Below are 19,764 nucleotides of genomic sequence, written 5' to 3'. Positions count from 1 at the left end.
TCCCCTATAATTTAATATTCAGAAATTACTTAGAAGGAATTTTGTGATTTCTACAATATTAAATTTTATCTTTTTATATGCTATTAATACCACGTGTGATTATTGAAGGAAAGTTAAGCCTTTAAGAAATGTTTAATTTTTTTTCACATGTCTTAATAGGTTCGAATTGAACAAGTAATAGTTGCTGAACCTGGGGCAGTTTTGTTATATAAAATTTCTAACCTCCTCAAATTTTACCATCATACAATCAGGTAAGTGGAATGGTTAAATGTGTTTTATTAAGTCCTATATGATGGGGCACCTGAGTGGCTCAATGGTTGAGCAACTGCCTTTGGCTCAGGTCATGATCCCAGGGTCCTGGGACTGAGTACCACATCAGGGTCCCCGCAGGGAGCCTGCTTCTCCCTCTGCCTATGTCTCTGCCTCTCTCTCTCTGTGTCTCTCATGAATAAATAAATAAAATCTTAAAAAGAAAACTAACTAAATAAATAAATCCTGTGTAATAAATCATTTCAGTTAGAACACAGTATAAGGGTTTTGTTTTTTGCTTTATTTGTTTTGTTTTCATCATTTGTATGACTAAATATAACTAGCAGAACCTCTACACCATATGAATTATTATATACATATTATTTATGCTGTATTTGGAGATCTGTTATTGCCTTTTCTTCCCCAGATGTAACTGTACACATCCACTCACAGATACGTGCACACATACAACTTAGTAAAACTTATAGGGTATTTTTTTAATCCTTTTGCATTTGTAAAAGAGATCCATGACACCTAATGTAATTATACATTATACTCAGAATAGGGAATAATAAGTGAAGTGTCCTATCATTGATGTAAATAGTGTTATTTAGTTTCCTATTAGTGATAAAGCAGAACTATAGCTTTATCTGCTTTAAATAAAAGGTACTTTAATTAGGAACCACTTGTTTTCTCTGTAATATGATCTTTGACTTTAAAGTATGCATTTATTTTCACTTTGAAGTGATGTTATACACTTGAGCTCTCTAATTTCACTGTAAGACCATGTTCCATGTGTAGTTGTGTTAAAATAATGTCTTTTCAAGCTAGATTTTTGATAGTTTCCTTGTTTATTAGAATGATTTAACAGTTATCTTTCATCCAGTATGCTAGAATCAAGAACAGAAGTCCAATTGTTAAAATCCAGGAGGGTTATTATAACTAACAGATCCAGGAGAGATGTGGGAATCACTAGTTCAAGAAGCACCAAAAGACTTTGGCAGTGATGTTACCTACCTTCTAGAGCTGAGACTAGCCACCCAAAACTTCACAGCTAAGAGATGGATTTCATATGCTATTAGTAGATTTTTAAATAAAACCAACAAGCCATAGGCAATAAAACTAATAAGAAATAGGATTTGCATTAGTCCTCTAACATTTTAGATATAAATTTATTACCACCACTTGCTGTGACTGAAAAACAATAAATTAGTTCCAATTGTGATGTTATAGGCTTCCTAAAATAAAATTATCCATATTGTGGAAACACAAGAACAGCTGAAAGCAGCTAGCACTATAACTAATACTATATTAGGCAAAAGTAGTGATATAGTGATAAATTATTTTTTACATTATTTATGTAGTAATACCCATGATAGTACTGCACAAAATTTAGTATTTGAAGATAATGATAACTTAATTTCTAATGCAAAGAATGCAAAGAAAAGATCATTTGAATTCTGAGGGTAATAGGTTGCTTAGACTCAGAATTATAATTTTTCTATCTTTGAAGATGATGATTTTGAGGATGACGTTTGGTACATTTTTTCCATACAATTTTTTTTTTACTTGTTCACATATTTCCTCATTTAGTCAATTAAAAAAAACAGATTATAAATGTCACTCTTCTTGATGCAAAGGAAATGGCAGTGAACAAAACTGCTTACACTTACATTTTAATGGGTGAAAAGGCAAGTATATATAAAGTAACAATTTTATCTGGTGATAAGGGCACTGAGGAGAAAGAAAGCTGGAGAAAGTAAATAAAGTATAGGGAATGACCACATATGAGCAGCTGTATGCACATGTAGCTGTTTTAAAGTCCTTTTGGTGGAGGTGATATTTGAGTACAGACCTAAATAGTGTGAAGAAGTTGGGCATATAAAGATCTCTGAGAAGAGTGCCCTAGGCAGGTTGCACTCCGACCCTGAGGACAGAAAAAGCTTCCATTTTAGAGGACCAGAAGGAAGGCCTAGAATGAATGGAAGGTAGGGAGAGATGAAATCAGAGAGGCAGGCAGAGGCCAGATCATGTAGGACATTGTAGGCTAGGATGAAAATTTAGATTTTGTATTAAGTGAGTTGGAGAAGATGTGTGTGTGGTGAGGTGTGTGTTTCAGTGATTTGAGCTGATTTATGATTATAAGGTGACTCTGGGCACTGGATAATGTGATGTGGTGGGGTAAAGTAGAACAAGGATGGTATTTAGGAAGCTGTCTGTACTCTTAGTAGAGATGGTGATGAGTCACAGTAGGGTGATAGTCTTGGAGGTGGTGAAAAGTAGTTGTTTCCAGAGACAGTAAGATATATACATAGACTAGAGAGGGTGAGATGTGAGGAGTCAGGGATGAATTCTTGGCTTTTGGTTTGAACAGTTAGATGAGTGGTATTGCCATTTGCTGAGAGGGAGGAACTTGGAGAAGACAGGTGGATGGGAGTGAGTGGGTAATGAAGAGCCCAGCTCAGTTTTGACTATGTCAGAGTCAGCATCCCTGTGAACATACAGTGGGAAATGTTGAGTGAGCAGACAACAGAGAAATTAAGGCTGAACCTATAAATCTGTTGGTTTGCAGCATATAGATGGTATTTGAAGCATTAGAACTTGGTAGGATCACTTAAGTGAGTGTAGCTAAAAAAGAGGCTTAGGACTGAGTTGTGGGGAGCTCTAATATTTAGAGGTTAGGAAGAAAAGAAAACCGCAAAGAAAATTGGAAAGGAATAGCCAGTGATGTTGGGGAAAAGTGGGAGACATACAAGTTTTAAAAAATACTTTGCATCCTATACACTAAAACTCCTAGAGGATGGATTCCATCAAAAGTCTGTAGTAAACCAAGAAAAGGAGGAAGAAGAACCCATAAAAACAGGGAATCCAGTATACTTTGATTACATTCCCTTTCTTGTAAAACTTTCTCTCTTTGTAGTTAATAATTGCTTTGTTTTTATACTTGCTTACTTTCCTATGTCCTTATTATTTCAGACCCAAACTCAAAAGTAGAATCTATCTTTTCTCACCATATAGTCAAGTATATCAACCAATCCTTCCCGACTTCTCCCTCCTCTTACCTTCCCACATCCATCTTGGAGACCTTGTTCTCTTTCTCTAGTCTGGGCTGGTTGCTCTTTAGGCCTACTGTAAGGCTGTGACACAGGGTTTTAATCTTCTTTATCAGCCTGCTCATTCTCTTATGTTGAAATATCTTATGCCTTGGGAAGCTCTGAATAGTATTTACATGACTATAATAATGTAAACGTTGAATATTTATTCACCAGAACCTTGTGAGATAACTGTATTAGGGAGCCTAGGAGAGATGAAGTTTGAGTATATTGTGGCGGGGGATGAGCATTATCTAAGAGGATTTAACTATCATCTTCTTTAGCAGGGTTTTTCTATATAATACCTAATGTTGAAAAATATAATAGGATAAGCATATTAGATAGAAATATGGAATGAAATGCAAAAAGCACCTACAAGTATCTACCCCAGTTACTGGTACCTAGTGAGTACTTAGTAAATACTAGTAAGTTCTAGATCGGAGTAAATGCAAAATATGACTGATAACTCCATTTTAAAAAAAATTGAATGTAAATATATCTTGATATCTCACCAAAGTTTTCATTAAATTATCAGTTTCTGTGGTGCCTGGGTGGCTTGGTCAGTTAAGCATCCCACTCTTGGTTTTAGCTCAGGTCACGATCCCAGAGTTGTGAGATCAAGCTCCGCATTGGGCTCTGTGTTCAGCTTGGAGTCTGCTTGAGATTCTCTCTGCTTCTCCCTCCACCCGTCTTCCTGCTCTTGTTCATGGTCTCCCCTCTGGAATCTCAAAATAAATAAATAAAATCTTAAAAAAATTTTTTAAAAATCAAAATAAATAAAATATCAGTTTCTGTTTGTTTCCATTCAGTGTTTTTCCCTGTTGCTTGGTATGGTATACTTTTATTCAGCGGCATACTTACTTTTATTGTATGCATAGGCATATATGATGATTTTTTTTCAATTTATTTTGGTGTAGCTTATAATATTTTTAACTGAAATATTTTTCTTTTTATAATGTAGGTATTATGGCTGCCTGTTTAGGAATTTGCTTTTACTTTGCTGTTTGCTGTATTCTTTTTAACTTAATTTGTTTTGTCTGCATTAACTATATAAGAATTCATTACAATTTGTTTTAGTTTCAAAATGCATTGAAATATATAGTATTAGTATTTGCTTTTGTAATGTTATATGCAGCTTACCAGTTTTCTGTAAATTTGCTGTATTTTTTTTTCATTTGCTTACTATCTACTAGTATTTATCAAGCCATTATATTTATTTTGAGCAATCTAAATTTCTTTTAGGCATACTAAGATGGTACTGTGCTGTTGGAAATTAGGGTTTCCTGCTGGATTATGGTATATTTTCACATCAACAAAAACCTTTCCCCTAACATCACATTTTTAAATGACTTTCAGTACATGAGTTAGAATAAAATTGGGATTGTTTTATATACGTGCTTGTCTTATATTCTTGCAAAAATGAGAAACTCCTTGGATAGGTCTAAGAAATATCCTTATAATAGCAAATTGAGGAGTACAGAATGTGCTAATAATTCAATATTTTAAAATACTATCAGATTTTCATAATCAGTTTAAATATATTGCTATTTAGGCAGCTGTATAAAAATTGAGAAACTATAATTTAGATATGATGTAACAGTCTTAATTGAAATAATAACTCAGTGTTAATAAAATTTAAATATTTTATGAATAGAGCTATTGATGGAATGGCTTCCTTAAAATTAAAATTAGGTCTTGAATAATCAAGAGGTGCATTTACTATAATTGAGAAAAATAGAAAGATGAGTTTGCATATTATGAGTGTCTTTTTTCTAAAAGAGATTGTGCAACACTGAAAACATTTGTTCATCACCTAACTCTTAAAAAAAAAATACCCTGTCATTTTTATATGAACCTAGAGTAGTTGTTAATTCACAAATTATATTCTATATACACACTTTTTAAAATATCTAGATTGATTTTTTGTTTTGTTTTGTTTTGTTTTTAGAGCTAGAGAGTGAGCGTGAGGGGGATGTGGTGGGAGGGGCAGAGAGAGAGAATCTTAAGCAGGCTCCATGCCCAGCTCAGAGCCTGATGTGGGGCTTGATTTCAGAACTCTGAGATCATGACGTTAGCTGAAATCAAGAGTCAGACACTTAACTGATTGAACTACCCAAGTGCCCCTAAGTCTAGATCTTTTAAATGAATTATACTCAGTTAAAGAAGTGATTGTTTTAGCCTCTGTTTTGCAACCTGAAATATTCTTTGCTTTTAGTGGCATTGTTGGAAATAGTGCAACTACATTATTGACTACCATTGAAGAAATGCATTTGCTAAGCAAAAAAATCTTCTTCAATAGCTTGAGTCTTCATGCAAGTAAATTAACGGACAAGGTATGTTTGAAAAATGCAATTCTTAAACTATGTGAGTGTGAATCTTTCACATTTAAAAATGTTGCTTTACAGTTCTTACATAGGTGACCATTTTTTTCCCATTCCATACAATGTTCTTTTGAGTTCTTCTTGTGAACAACAAAATTTATTTTGAGATGGCTTTACTGGATCTAGGTTTATAGGCTGGGTTCCTGGAACAGTTTGACATTGAGTCATAATTGGAGGTAGAATCTCAAGCCTTAGTTTCACTACCAGTTTTCTGTAACCCAAAAATTTGTAATTAAAGCAAACTTTATTTAGGTCAAGGCTAAGATGATATACAGATTGGAAAACTGAAACTCTTACTAATTTTTTTTTTTCTAAACAGCTTGCTTTATATTTTTACTCTTTAATGGACCAGTTTTGTCCTTAAGAAATTTATGCCCCTTTGAGTTGTATACTACAATCAATTATGAAAATAAGGTAACAAAAAACTCCCCACAAAAAACAACCAACCACAAAAAGAATCCTGAGAACTAATATTTTTCATTGGAGCAGGGTGTTGTGGCAAAACCTTAATGAATGGGTTTACAATAAGCAAATCCTTCTTTATTTTTGTTTCATTATTAAGGACTCAAGTCTTTTAAGGATACATCACAATCACCCTATGTTTTTTTCTTTTAATCATACCACTCTAATAGGCTAATATAGAATAGTGAGTAGCATTCCAATTTAGAATTCCCTAGTCAATTTTTATATCCCTAAGCTCAGAGAAGCCTTAATAGGAATCTGCTTTCTGACCCACATGCACAATTCTAATTCTTTGGAAAAGCAACATGAATTTATAGACCTGGACCTATTTAAATTTTTTCCTGCTTTATGTATTTTTGTTTATACCACAAGTTTACAAACAGTTCTGGTTATGTATATGTTTATATGAGTTCTTATTTAAACAAAAATTTTAAAAAATCATTCATGCTATTCTGAACATGAATAAACATGTGCTAGCTGATGAGAGTACAGTAGTAAACAAGGTTGGCTAGCCTCATGTCATTTTTCCTTTTGTGGAAAATAGTTAAATTAATTTATGATTGCTATAGAATTATGTATTTTATGAAAGACATGTGCCCAAGGTGCTGTGCCAACACAAAAGGAAAAGGAGCTTTCCAGAGAGGGAGATAGAAGAGTTGAACTTTGAAGAATGTGGAATTTAAATAGGCAGAAATGAAGGTGGACAGAGGTCATCCTAAGTAGAGGAAACAAAAACAGTATGTCCAAGAACACAAGCTGTGAGTCATCAGTAAACAAATTTTTCATTTATTAAAAAAGTCACTTGGAAAGTAGTATAGCATGTAGATAGGAGAGAGACCAGGTTACAGATCTGAAGATTAGGAGAGTATCAAGGTAGTTTTTTATGAAAATACATGATCTAAGGTAGAGATTCTAGGAAGAACCATGAAGGAACACATTCTTAAGGGATAAAGGTAAACCTTCAGAATTTGGTGACTGATTGAATATGGGTATGTGAGAGACAGGAATCTAAAATAATTCCTAGGGCAGCCTGGGTGACTCAGCGGTTTAGCGCAGCCTTTAGCCCAGGGCCTGATCCTGGAGACCCAGGATCCAGTCACACGTAAGGCTCCCTGCATGGAGCCTACTTCTCCCTCTGCCTGTGTCTCTGCCTCTCTCTCTCTCTCTCTCTCTCTCTCTCTCTCTCTCATTCTGTGCCTCTCATGAATAAATAAATAAAATCTTAAAAAATAATAATAATTTCTACATTACCAACCTAGGAATACCAAAATTAATCACAAGTATATAGAATATAGGAAGAGGGTAAGGTTTATAGGATGAAGATAATATTGCCCATGTTAGGTAGACAGGATAACAGGATACATTGAAACATCCTGTTGTTCTTTGTCTAATCTAGCTGGGAGTTGTACATATGGGTTTAGAGAGTCTTAACGTGTAAAAAGTAGTTGAATACATGGATCTGGATGAGGTCACTAGGAGTCATGTTTAAAAGGGTAGAGTTCACAGGACATATGGTCTTGGAAAACCCTAATACTTAAGAGAAGAAAAGAAGCCCACCCATGGTGGGATGCTGAGGAAGGATGACAAGAGAGGCAGGAGAAAAATGAAGAAAGAGTTTTATGAGAAGAGCCAAGAGAATAGATTATCAAGGACATTATTAATGACAAGTATTGTATAAAGAGTTCTAGTAAAACAAGGACAGCAGATTTGTTATCCTGGGCAACACATGACATGTGTTAGAAATTCTTAGCCAAAGAAAAAAGGAAGTTAAAAATTTAGAATATCAGAAATAACCAGAGATAAGAATCGAAATTCATTAGGAAACACCATGTTAAAATACAGGAATCTGTATTATCTACTATACAATAACACAATCTGTATTATCTACAATAATCTGAAGATCGGGAAAAAAAAAGACTGATTTTAAGACAATATATATTGACAAAAAAAAAAATGAAAAAGAAGCGGAAAGCTTGAATATACCTACCAAGAAAAGAAAAACTATTAAAGAACATGTGGCTTAGACCTAGTTTATAGATAATTTTATTCACACCTATGAACAGATCATTCTCCAGAATGTAGGAGAATATAGAAGACTTCCCAGTTCACCTTAGGTGTTTTAATGCTAACCATACATGTCCAGGGAAAGGAGCAGCTCAGAAGAGAGCTGCGAAGACCTTAAGGTTACATCTCAGGCTGATCATTGGTACACTGATAACAATTTAAAAAAACCGAAAACAGTAACAGAAAATAGCAAACCCTGGGGAAGGAGGAGAATCTGCTTTTCAGAGTTAGCAAATTTTTACATTGAAATGTTCAGTTTTCAACAACAACAAAAAAACACAAAGTAAACAAAGGAAGAGGAAAGTGTAGCCATTCACAGAAAAGACATAAGCAACAGAAACTTTTTGAAAAACATGGTAGATCTACTAGACAAAGGCTTTAAAACAATTATGTTAAAAATGCTCAAAGAGTTAAAGGAAGATGTGGGCAAAATCAAGAGAACAGTGTATGGACAAAATGAAAATATTCATAAAGAGTTGAAAAACCTAAGAAGACACCTGAAATTCTGGAGTTGAAAATACTTTAACTGAAATGAAAATTTTACTATAAGGATTCAGAGGCAGATTTTAGCAGGCAGAAGACATAATCAATGAACTTGAAAATAGGACTTTAGAAATTACTGAATTTGAGGAATGAATGAATAAAAGATAGGAGAAGTGAACAAAGCCTAAGGGACCTGTGGAATACCATCAAGCAGACTAACATGCATTATGGGAGTTGCAGAAGATAGCAGTTAGAGGGCAGAGGGAATATTTGATGAAATAATGGCTGAAAAATCCTCAAATTTGATGATAGATATGGGGTAAACATACATTAAAAGGTCAACAAACTACAAGATGAACTCGGAGACCCACATCAACATCCTTTGTAATTATAATCACATTAGAATTTGAAACAAAAAATAAAGGATCTTGAAAATACCAAGAGAAAGGCAACTTGTCACATAAAATTATCAGCAGGTTTCTCATCAGAAACTTTGGAGGCAAAAAAAAAAAAAAAGGGATCCCTGGGTGGCGCAGCGGTTTAGCGCCTGCCTTTGGCCCCAGGGCGTGATCCTGGAGACTTGGGATCGAATCCCACATCGGGCTCCCGGTGCATGGAGCCTGCTTCTCCCTCTGCCTGTGTCTCTGCCTCTCTCTGTGTGTGACTATCATAAATAAAAAAATTAAAAAAAAAAAAGAAACTTTGGAGGCTAGAAAGCAGTGGCTTTGAGCACATTAAATGTTCCTTAACTCTTTAATAAGACATCTTTATATGGCAAAACTGTCTTTCAAAAGTGAAGGCGTTCTTTCACAAAAGTGAGACATTCCCAAATAAACTAATGCTGAGGGAGTTCATTACTACTAGAACTGCCCCACAAGAAATGTTCAAAGGAGCCCTGCAGAGAGAAATGAAATGACAGTAGACAGTAACTTCAAGCTTTATGAAGAAATAAAAATCTCAATAAAGGTAAATACATAAGCAATTAAAAGCTAATATTGGGGCACCTGAGTGGCTCAGTCATGTCACCTGACTTCAGGTCATGATCTCAGGATCCTGGTATTGAGCCCCACCCACATCAGGCTCCATGCCTCTCCCTCTGCCTTTCCTCCCGTTCATGCTCATGCTCTCTCCCTCTTTCTCAAATAAATAAATAAAATCTTAAAAATAAAAAGTTAGTATTGTAACAAGAGTTTGAACTCTATTTTTTGTTTTCTCCATGATTTAAGAGACTAATACCTTTTAAAAAAGATTTATTCTAAAAGCTAGTATTGTTGTAACTTTGGTTTGTAATTCCATACTTTTTCTACATAATTTAATAGGCTAATGCATTTAAATGATTATTAATTTATATTTTGTGACATCAACTGACAGAGTGGCGATGGAGCTATAAAGGAGTAGAGTTTTTGTATATTATTGAAGTTAGCTGGTAATTTCAAGTTAGAGTGTTAAATAATTTTCAGACCTTAAATGTAATCCCCATGGTAACCACAAAGAAAATAGCTAAATATACACAAAAAGAAGTGAGAAAAGAATTTAAATGTTTCATTCACTACAAAAACCAACCTAAAAGAAGACAGTAATGCAGGATATGATAGACCCCCCCCCCAAAAAAAACCTATAAGGTATATAGAAAATGATAGCAAAACAATGGAAGTAAGTTTCTTATCATTATTTACTTTAAATGTAAATGGATTAAACTGTCCAGTCAAAAGATAGAAATTGGCAGTATGAATAAAACCACAAGATGCAACTGTATGCTGTCTACAGGAGACTTATTTTAGATACAAGACACAAAGTGAAAGGAAGGACAAAGATATTCCTTGCAAATATAACCAAAAGAGAGCAAATGCAGCTAAAATAGTATCAAATAAAATAAACTTTAAATCAAAAATGGTTACAGTAGATAAAGGACAATTATATATTAATAAAAGGTTCAATGTAGCAAGAAGTTAAAACAATTATAAATATTTACATAACTAATGACCAGCAAAATATATGTGTCCCAAACTGATGTAATTGAAGGAAGAATTAGATCTACATGAATAGTTGGAAACTTTAATAGCCTTTTTGCAGTAATGGATAGAATAACCAGACAGAAGGCAACACAGTAAACCAACCAGATCTAACAGACATATACAGAACACTCTACTCGATAAAAACAACAGTATACACGTTGTTATGAAATACACATGGCTCATTTTCCAAGGTAGACAATATATTAGTCCACAAATTAATCTCAGTAGATTTTAAAAGATAGATATAATACAAATTATCTTCTTGATCACAAGATAAAGTTACAAATCAGTAACAGAAGAGAAACTCAGAATTTTATCACAGATCTGTAGAAATTTAACAATTGTTGTTAAGACAATAAGAAATCACAAGGGAATTAGAAACTACTTAGAGACAAATGAAAATGAAACAACATGGCCAAAATTTATGGGGCACTGAAAGTGGTATCAAGGGGAAACTTTATGGCTATAAATACATTAAAAAACAAGGAAAATAACAGATCAGCAACTAACTTTACAACTTAAGGAACTAGAAAAGAATATACTAAACCCAAATCTAACAGAAAGGAAATAATAAAGATGAGAGCAGTGATATATGGAATTAAGAAAACGATAGAGAAAATAAGTCAAGCTAAAATATGGTTCTCTGAAAATGTCAACAATTTTTTTTTAATGTCAACAAAATTAACAAAGCTTTAGCTAGATGGACTAAGAAGAAAGAAGACTCATATTACTAAAACCAGAAATTAAAGTGGGGCATTACTATCAATTCTATGGAAAGAAAAGTATTATTGAAGAACAATATGCCAGCAAATTGGATAATCAGATAAGATGCACAGATTCCTAGAAATACAAAAGCTACCTGAACTCATGAAGAATTAGGTTGAATAGACGTGTAATTAGGCGAGAGATTGAATTAATAACAAAAACTTGTCCTCCAAACAGAAGCCCTAGATCTGATGACTTCACTGGTGAGTTCTATCAAACATTTAAAGAAGAACCAATACCAGTCTTTCTCAAGCTTTTTAAAAATTGAAGTGGTGGGAATACTTAGCTCATTCCGTGAGGTCAGCCTTCCCTAATACCAAAGCCAGAAAAAAGACACCATAAGAAAAGGAAACTACAGACTAATATCCCTTATGAATATTGATGCAAAAATTGTCAACAAAATACTAGAAAACTGAATTACGAAGTGTATTTAAAAAGATTATGCACCATAAATATAGTGGGTTATATTCCTGGAATGTATATGGAAGTCAAACAATGTAATTATCTCTTAAAAGAACAGGGAAAGAAAAAAATGTGATCATCTCAGTTGATTCATAAAAAGTATTTGACAAAATTCAGTACCTTTTCATGATAAAAACACTCAACAAAGTAGGAATTGAAGGAAATTATCTCAACAGAATAAACACCATCTATAAGAAAACCTCCAGCAAACATCATGCTCATCAGTGAAAGACTGAAAGTTTTTCCTTTAAGATCAGGAACAAGTCAAGGATGCCCACTTTCACCACTTCTGCTAAACATAGTGTTGGAAGTTCTAGCCAGATCAGTTAGTTAAGAAAGAGAAATAAAAGCTATCCAAATTGGAAAGGAAGAAGTAAAATGATCTCTGTTGCAGATGATAAGATCTTATATGTAGAAAAACAGAACTAGTGAATGAATTGAGCAAAGTAGCAGGGTACAAAGTCGACACCAAAAAATCATTGCATTTCTGTACACTAACAATGAAAAGGAAATGATGAAAAAAATTCTATTTGTAATAGCATTAGAAAGAATAAAATACTTAGGAATTAATCAGGGAGATGATAGACTTATACTATGAAAACTGTAAAGTGTTGCTGAAAGAAATTAAAGAGGACATAAATGTTCATAGTTTGGACAACTTACTCTTGTTAAGATGTTAATACAAAATAATTACAGAGTCAGTATAATCATCAAAATCTTAATGAATTTTTTTTCAAAAATAGAAAATTCTGTAATTCATGTGGAATCTCAAGGGACCCTGAATAACCAAAACAATCTTGAAAAAGAAGCTAGAGGATTCACATTTCCTGATTTCAGAACTTACTGCAAAGCAAGAGTAATCAAAATAGTGTGGTACTGTCATAAAGACAGGTATATAGAACAATGAAATAGAATAGAGAATTCAATAATAAATCCTTGTTTTTATGTTCGGAAGATTTTTGACAAGGATAACAAGACCATTATGTAGGGAAAAGATAGTCTTTTTTAAATATATGGCATTGTGAAAATTGGATAATCACATGCAGAAGACTGCAGTTGAACCCTTATCTAACAACATATACAAAAATTAATTCAGAATGGATCAAAAACTTGAAGATAGACCTAAAACTATAAAACTCTTAAAACATAGCACAAAAGCCTCAACAATGTTGTATTTGGAATATATACATAGAATATATGAGGACTATCAAAACTCAACAAGAAAACATCTTGACCAGGGATCCCTGGGTGGCGCAGTGGTTTAGCGCCTGCCTTTGGCCCAGGCTCGATCCTGGAGACCCGGGATCGAATCCCATGTCGGGCTCCCGGTGCATGGAGCCTGCTTCTCCCTCTGCCTATGTCTCTGCCTCTCTCTCTCTTTCTCTGTGTGACTATCATAAATAAATTTAAAAAAATTAAAGAAAACATTTTGACCAAGCAAGGGACTAAATAGACATTTCTCCAAAGAACATATATATAAATGGCCAATAAAGTTTCAAGGAAAGATATTCAAACATCACTAACCATTTGGGAAGTAGAAATCAAAACTACAGTAAGAACCATTAGGATGGGTCTAATTGGTTTATGTCCATTAGGAGGCTGCTATCAAAACAAAACAAACCTCCCAAACCCAGAAAGTAGCAGTGTTAGCAAGATTGAAGAAATTGGAATCCTTGTTCACTGTTGGTAGAAATGTTAAATAGTACAGTGCTGTGAAAACCAGTATGGCAGTTTCTCAAAAAAATTTAAAATAGAATTACCATTATGATATAGCAGTTTCACTTCTGGGTCTCTATCCAAAAGGTTTGAAAGCATGATCTCAAAGAGGTGTTTGTTTTGATTATTTCATTGCAGCATTATCACAATAGCTAAAATGTGGAATCAGCCAATGTCTGTCAATGGATGAATGAATAAGCAGCATATGTGTGTATGTATACACACACACACACATACATACATACAAGCAACATATATATAATATTTATGTACACACACACACACTGGAATATATACATACTAGAATACAATTCAACCTTGAAAAGGAATAGAATTCTGACTTTATTACAATATGGATGAAACTTGAGGTTACTATGCTAAATGAAATAAGCCAGTCATAAAAAGACAAATGCTGTATGATTCCACCTATATGAGATTCTACAGTAGGCAAAATTACAGAGACAGAAAGTAAAATGGTAATTGCCAGGGACTGGGACTGGGAGATAGGGGGTTATAATGGGTATAGAGTTTCCGTTTACAAGATGAAGAGAGTTATGGATATGGATAAGGATTGTACAGTGTTAATATGTTTAGTACCACTGACTTATATACTTAAGTATGGTTGGTTAAGGTGGAAGAATGAGATAAGATGGTGACATAGATCATTCCTGCCTGTTCCCCTCTCACAAGAACTATTCATAGGCAAGACACCACTGAGAGAATCCTAGAACTCTGGAATGAGGCTGAAGCACCCCCCTGTACCGCAGAGATTAAGACATACAAGAATAAGAGAAGTAGCTACATGCTAACTGTATACTCCCCCCACCAACCCAGTTGAGAGTAGCACCATACAGACCCCCACCAAGCCTGTAATTCCTCCAATGGAAAAAGAGAGTCTGAGTAGACATCTAGCCTCCCCAGTGTTATGGGTTACTTCATAGGAGTCCCTATGCTATTCTTACTCCATGGGGATTATAGGGGAATCTTCAGGTCTCAACCACTGGGAATCTGGCTGGTGGAGCAATGGTGTGAGGCTTGCTGTAGGCATTCAGATTATGGCAGACCAAATTCATACCTGTAGAGCCCAAATAGTAGTCCCAACCAGTGGTTTTGCCCATCTGTAGAACCAAGTCAGAGGTACACTCTGACCAGCGACCTCATCAAGATTCAGGTCTGCCTGATTTGGATCCTGAAATGAAGTTTTGATGGCCTTAGATCTTGGTTTGCCCTCACATATGAAAGGGAACTGAGTCATAGTCATTTCTACTCCAGAGTATAACTCTTAGTCCCCTATGACTAGAATGGCTGGCAGGAACACCTGATAACCTAGCAACACTCAAGCCTAGAAATGGATAAGCAGAGCTACTTGCCTCCAGAACAAAGCCTAACCTGAGGCTGAGGGTAGCTCTCAATTGGGAAGCCTGTTTGAGAAAATTGGGAGCTGATTCAAGGGACCCTTCCCTACCCTTTCCTTCCTTCCTCGTAGGCAGAGAGCTGACTCACAGCCCCACCTGCTGTGAAGCCTGGCTCCTAGCACCATCTGACAAAAACAACAAAAAGTTGTTTAACCCAGTAAAGTTTGAACCAAGAGACAGGCTGAGAAGCTGATAGTTTGCAGAACAAAGCCAGCAGCCCTGTTGCCAGGAAACTTGGGGCACAGGTTGGCTTAAGTTAAGACCACAAAAAGCCTTACTAGCTTCAGAGCTGCTTTTCTTGCTGCTCCTGAGCAGGGAAATTAGTTTGTAGGCCTATTCATTGCTGAATGCAACCTTTAGCCTGTTCAGGGAACCTAAGCACATGGGAAGCTGCATAGCCCATTCAACAGTCATGCCTGCAGTGGCACTTGAACCTAGGGCACAGCACATGGCTTCCCCTATCTGTAGAGCAAGACTCATGGCTTCACCCAACCAGAGAATTCATTGTATACTCTTATCTGATTTTGATCCCCAAATAAAGAACACTATAGGCCATGGGTCTTGTCTTGCTGACCTCCCAGGTCACGGTATCTAATTCATAATCTTACCTACTGCTGACTATAGTAACCAGCCATGGCTGTCTAATAAGCCTGATGAGAGAACCCAGGCAACAGTGGAGCTCATCCTTCAGTCTCACTTGAGCAGTGAACCAAGCCAGCAATCATGTCCACCTGTTCTCAGCCAAAGGCACACTGTCATACCTCCTATCCTTAGAGCTCAAACAGTTACTTTGTCTAAAAGTAAACTCTAATAGAAAGTCCCACCTGCTCAAGAATAGTCTTTATTAGCAAAGATGCCCAGAAAATGAAACCAAGCTGACTAGTGAAAAACTGTTTCTGCCAAGAAAATCTGCAGTCTGGGAAAGAAGCCTGCTTACTCCAGTACACAAATATCAATGCAAGGAATCAAGGATCACAAAAAATCAAGTAAAAGTATAACACCACCAAAGGAAATTAATAAAGCTTTAGTAACTGCACCTAAAGTAATGTAGCTCTGTGAGCTGTCAAAGAATTGAGAAAAACCCATTTGAAGAAGTATAGTGAATAACACAAACAACTAAATGAAATTAGGAAATCAATGCATGAACAAAAATGAGAAGTTCAAACAGAATAGAAACAATAATCCTAGAGTTGAAAAACACAATAACTAAATGGAAGAATTCAATAGAGATCGTCAAAAGAAAACTTGACTAAGTGGGAGAAAGAATTAATGACCTGGAAGATAGAACATTTGACATTACTCAGAAGCAAAAGGGAAAAAAATGAAACAGTGAAGAAAACCTATAGGACCTATGAAGCACAATGAAAAGAAACAATATTCATATTAGGGGAATACCATAAAGAGAAATAAACAGAAAGTATATTTTAGCAGTAATGATTGAAAACTTCCTAAATCGGGGAAGAGGAATGGACATCCAGATCCATGAGGCCATAAGGAACCCAAATATGCAGACCCCAAATAGGACTACACCAAGATACATTATAATTGAAAAGTCAAAGACCGTGAATTTTAGAAGTAGTAAGAGAAAAAGAGATGTAACATTCAAGGGAACTCATCTATTGTTACGCACTCTGCGGCAACACGATCAGGGTCCTGAAGGTAAGGGGATGAGGAAAATAAAAGTAAAGAGATGGGGACAGGAGGGACACAGTGGATGATGTCCAAGCAGTGTCAGCTTTATTCAAGGTTCTACGGCATTATATAGCATAAGCAAAACAGATAAGGAAGGTCCATTCTTAGCATATTTGTGAATCCCGCCAAGCTTTCCCTTTATCAGCATGCAAGACAGACCCACAGGCACCAGAAGATTTAGGGTCCTGATTAATAGATAAGCTTGTTGCTCCAGGTATATATACCTCGAAGATACATTATATATGGTTAACAGACCAGCAAGGACAGCACAGACCCTTATTTAAGTTTATGACCAGGCCAGAATAAATTGTATCTATGTGGACGATCACGTAAAAGCAAGCTCTGAAAACCATTGCTCAAGCCCTTTCTCAAGCGTCAACCAACTATTCACCCTTTAGGCTCCCGAGCCTTTTGAGTGAATGAAGGACACAAGTCCGGGCCTGGTTTGGTCTAGTTACTCCAGCTAGTCCGTGGCCGCCCACAATCTATAAGATAATGGGCAGAGTTCTTAATGAAAATTTTCAGACCAGGAAAGAATGGGGTAACATACACAAAATATCAAAAGAAAATAACTGTCACAATAATTATTTTAAATGTAAACAGATGAAATTTTCTAGTCAAAAGACATAGATTGGCTGAATAGATAAAACAGGAAAAATAACCAATGACTTGAGGTTCATAAGAGAGTCGTTTTAGCCTTAAAGACACACATAGACTGAAAGGGGATGGAAGACAATTTTCCAAGTAAATGGTAAACAAAATAAAAAAGGGGTAGCTATATTTATATCAGGCAAAGTAGACTTTAAACTAAAAATTGTAAAAAAAGAGACAAAAGTTGTTATATAATGATAAAGAAGTCAACCCTTCTTGTTATATCAAGAAGATATAACAATTGTAGATAATATATGTGTCCAGCATGGGAGCACCGAAATATAAAAAGCAAACTCTGACAGAGCTAAAATAAAAAAAATAAATGGCAATACAAAAATAGCTGGAGACCTTAATATCCCACTCTCAACAATGGATACATTATGCAAAGAATCAACAAGTAAATAGTAGATTTGAACACTATAGATCAAATGGATTTAACATTGTTACATGCAGAACATTTTCTATCCGAAAACAGTAGTATACATGTTCTTAAGTGCACAAGGAACATTTTCTAGGGTAGAAATGAGGCTACAAATTTTAGCAAATACAAGAAGACTGAAATCATACCAACTATTTTCCCTGACCACAATGATATGAAACTAAAATCAGTAACAAAAGAAAAACTGGAAAATTCAGTATGGAAATTAAACAACACATTCCTGATCAACCAAGGGATCAAAGAAGAAATTAAAGGGGAAATTAAACATCAGTGAAAGAAATTGAAGACAGAAATAAATATAAAGGTACTCTGTTTTCATGGACTAGAAGAATTAATATTGTTAAAATATGAATACTACCAAAGGCCATCTGTGGACCCAGTGCAAACCCTAACAAGATTTCAGAGGCATTTATTACTGAAATAAAAATCCTAAGATTTGTATGAAGCTACAGAAGACCCCCCCCCCCAAAAGCCAAAGTAATCCTAAGAAAGAAGAACAAAGCAGGAGGCATCACACCTTCTGATATCAAGCTATACTATGAAGTTATAGTAAATAAAACAGTATGGTACTGGCATAAAATCAGAAAAAAAAGAAAACAATGAAACAGAATCAAAAGCCCAGAATAAACCCAAATATATACATCCAACTAATTTTGACAAGGGAGCTGATTATATTTAACTGAGAAAAGACAGTATCTTAAATAAATGGTGCTGGGAAAATTGGATACTCACATTTAAAAGAATGAAACTTCACTTCTATCTTATAACACTCATGAAAATTTAACTCAAAGTAGAATTTAAAGGCTTAAATGTAAAACCTGAAACCATGAAACTCTTAGAAGAAAATACAGGGAAAAAATTTCTTGATGTGGGTCTCAGCAGTGACTTTTTGAGTGTGACATCTAAAGCACAAGCAATAAAATAAAAACTAAACAAGTAGGATTACACCAAACTGAAAAGCTCTTCATAGCAAAAGAAACCATCAACAAAGTAAAAAGACAACATACTGAATGGGGAAAAATATTTGTAAACCACAAACCAGATTCCTAATAAGGGGTTATTATCTAAAATATATTTTTAAAACTCATACAAGCCAATAGAAAAAAGCAAGTGATTTAATTTGCATATGGTCAAAGAACATGAATATATATTTCTCGAAAGAAGACATATGAAAGGCAAATAGGTACATGAAAAGATGCTCAACATCGCTAATCATCAGGGAAATGCAACTCAAAACCACAATGAGATATCACCACAGACCTGTCAGAATGGTCACCATCAAAAAGACAAGAAATAACAAAATACTGCTGATTATATAGAGAAACCAGAATACTTCTTTTCTTGTTGGTGGGATTGTAAATTGGTACAGCTGCTATGGAAAACAACAGTATGGAGGATCCACAAAAAGTTAAAATATGGAACTACCAAATGTTCCAGCAATTCCATTTCTGGGAATATATCCAAAGGAAATGAAAACACTAATCAAAAAATCACCCCCTGTTCATAGCAGCATTATTTACAATAGTCAAGACATGGAAACAACTTAAGTGTTCATCAAGAGATGAACAGATAAAGAAGTGATATACATTCTATATATCTCATATACATTGTATATCAGATATATACAATGTAATATTATTCAGCCATAAAAAACAAAACAAAACAAGGAAATCCTGCTATTTGTGACAACATGAATGGATACCTTGAGGGCAGGCATTATGCTTAGTAAAGTATGTCAAACAGGGAAAAGACAAATACTGTATGCTCTTAAGTGTGGAATCCAAAAGAACAAAACAAAAACCAAACTCAGAAAAAGAGATCTGACTTGTGGTTATAAAGGATTGAGGGGATGGGGAATTGGAGGAAGGTGATCAAAGG

The 19,764-nt window shown here is 34.9% G+C and overlaps 1 protein-coding gene across 8 annotated transcripts in view; it reads left to right on the top strand.

Moving 5' to 3' along the window:
- Positions 1 to 19,764, top strand: part of COG6 (component of oligomeric golgi complex 6) — a 181,591-nt gene that overhangs the window by 32,852 nt on the left and 128,975 nt on the right. For all 8 annotated transcript variants that reach the window (XM_072797266.1, XM_072797267.1, XM_072797263.1 and 5 more), the window contains 2 exons: positions 160 to 251; positions 5,557 to 5,674. In XM_072797266.1, coding sequence (XP_072653367.1) covers positions 160 to 251; positions 5,557 to 5,674 — 210 coding nt within the window. The remainder of the gene's footprint in view (positions 1 to 159; positions 252 to 5,556; positions 5,675 to 19,764) is intronic.

Source organism: Canis lupus, chromosome 24 (genome assembly GCF_048164855.1).
Source record: "Canis lupus baileyi chromosome 24, mCanLup2.hap1, whole genome shotgun sequence".
In the NCBI taxonomy this organism is placed as follows: Eukaryota; Metazoa; Chordata; class Mammalia; order Carnivora; family Canidae; genus Canis; species Canis lupus.
The sequence above is the reverse complement of the archived record's forward strand: the minus strand, read 5'-3'. Positions and strand labels throughout refer to the sequence as shown.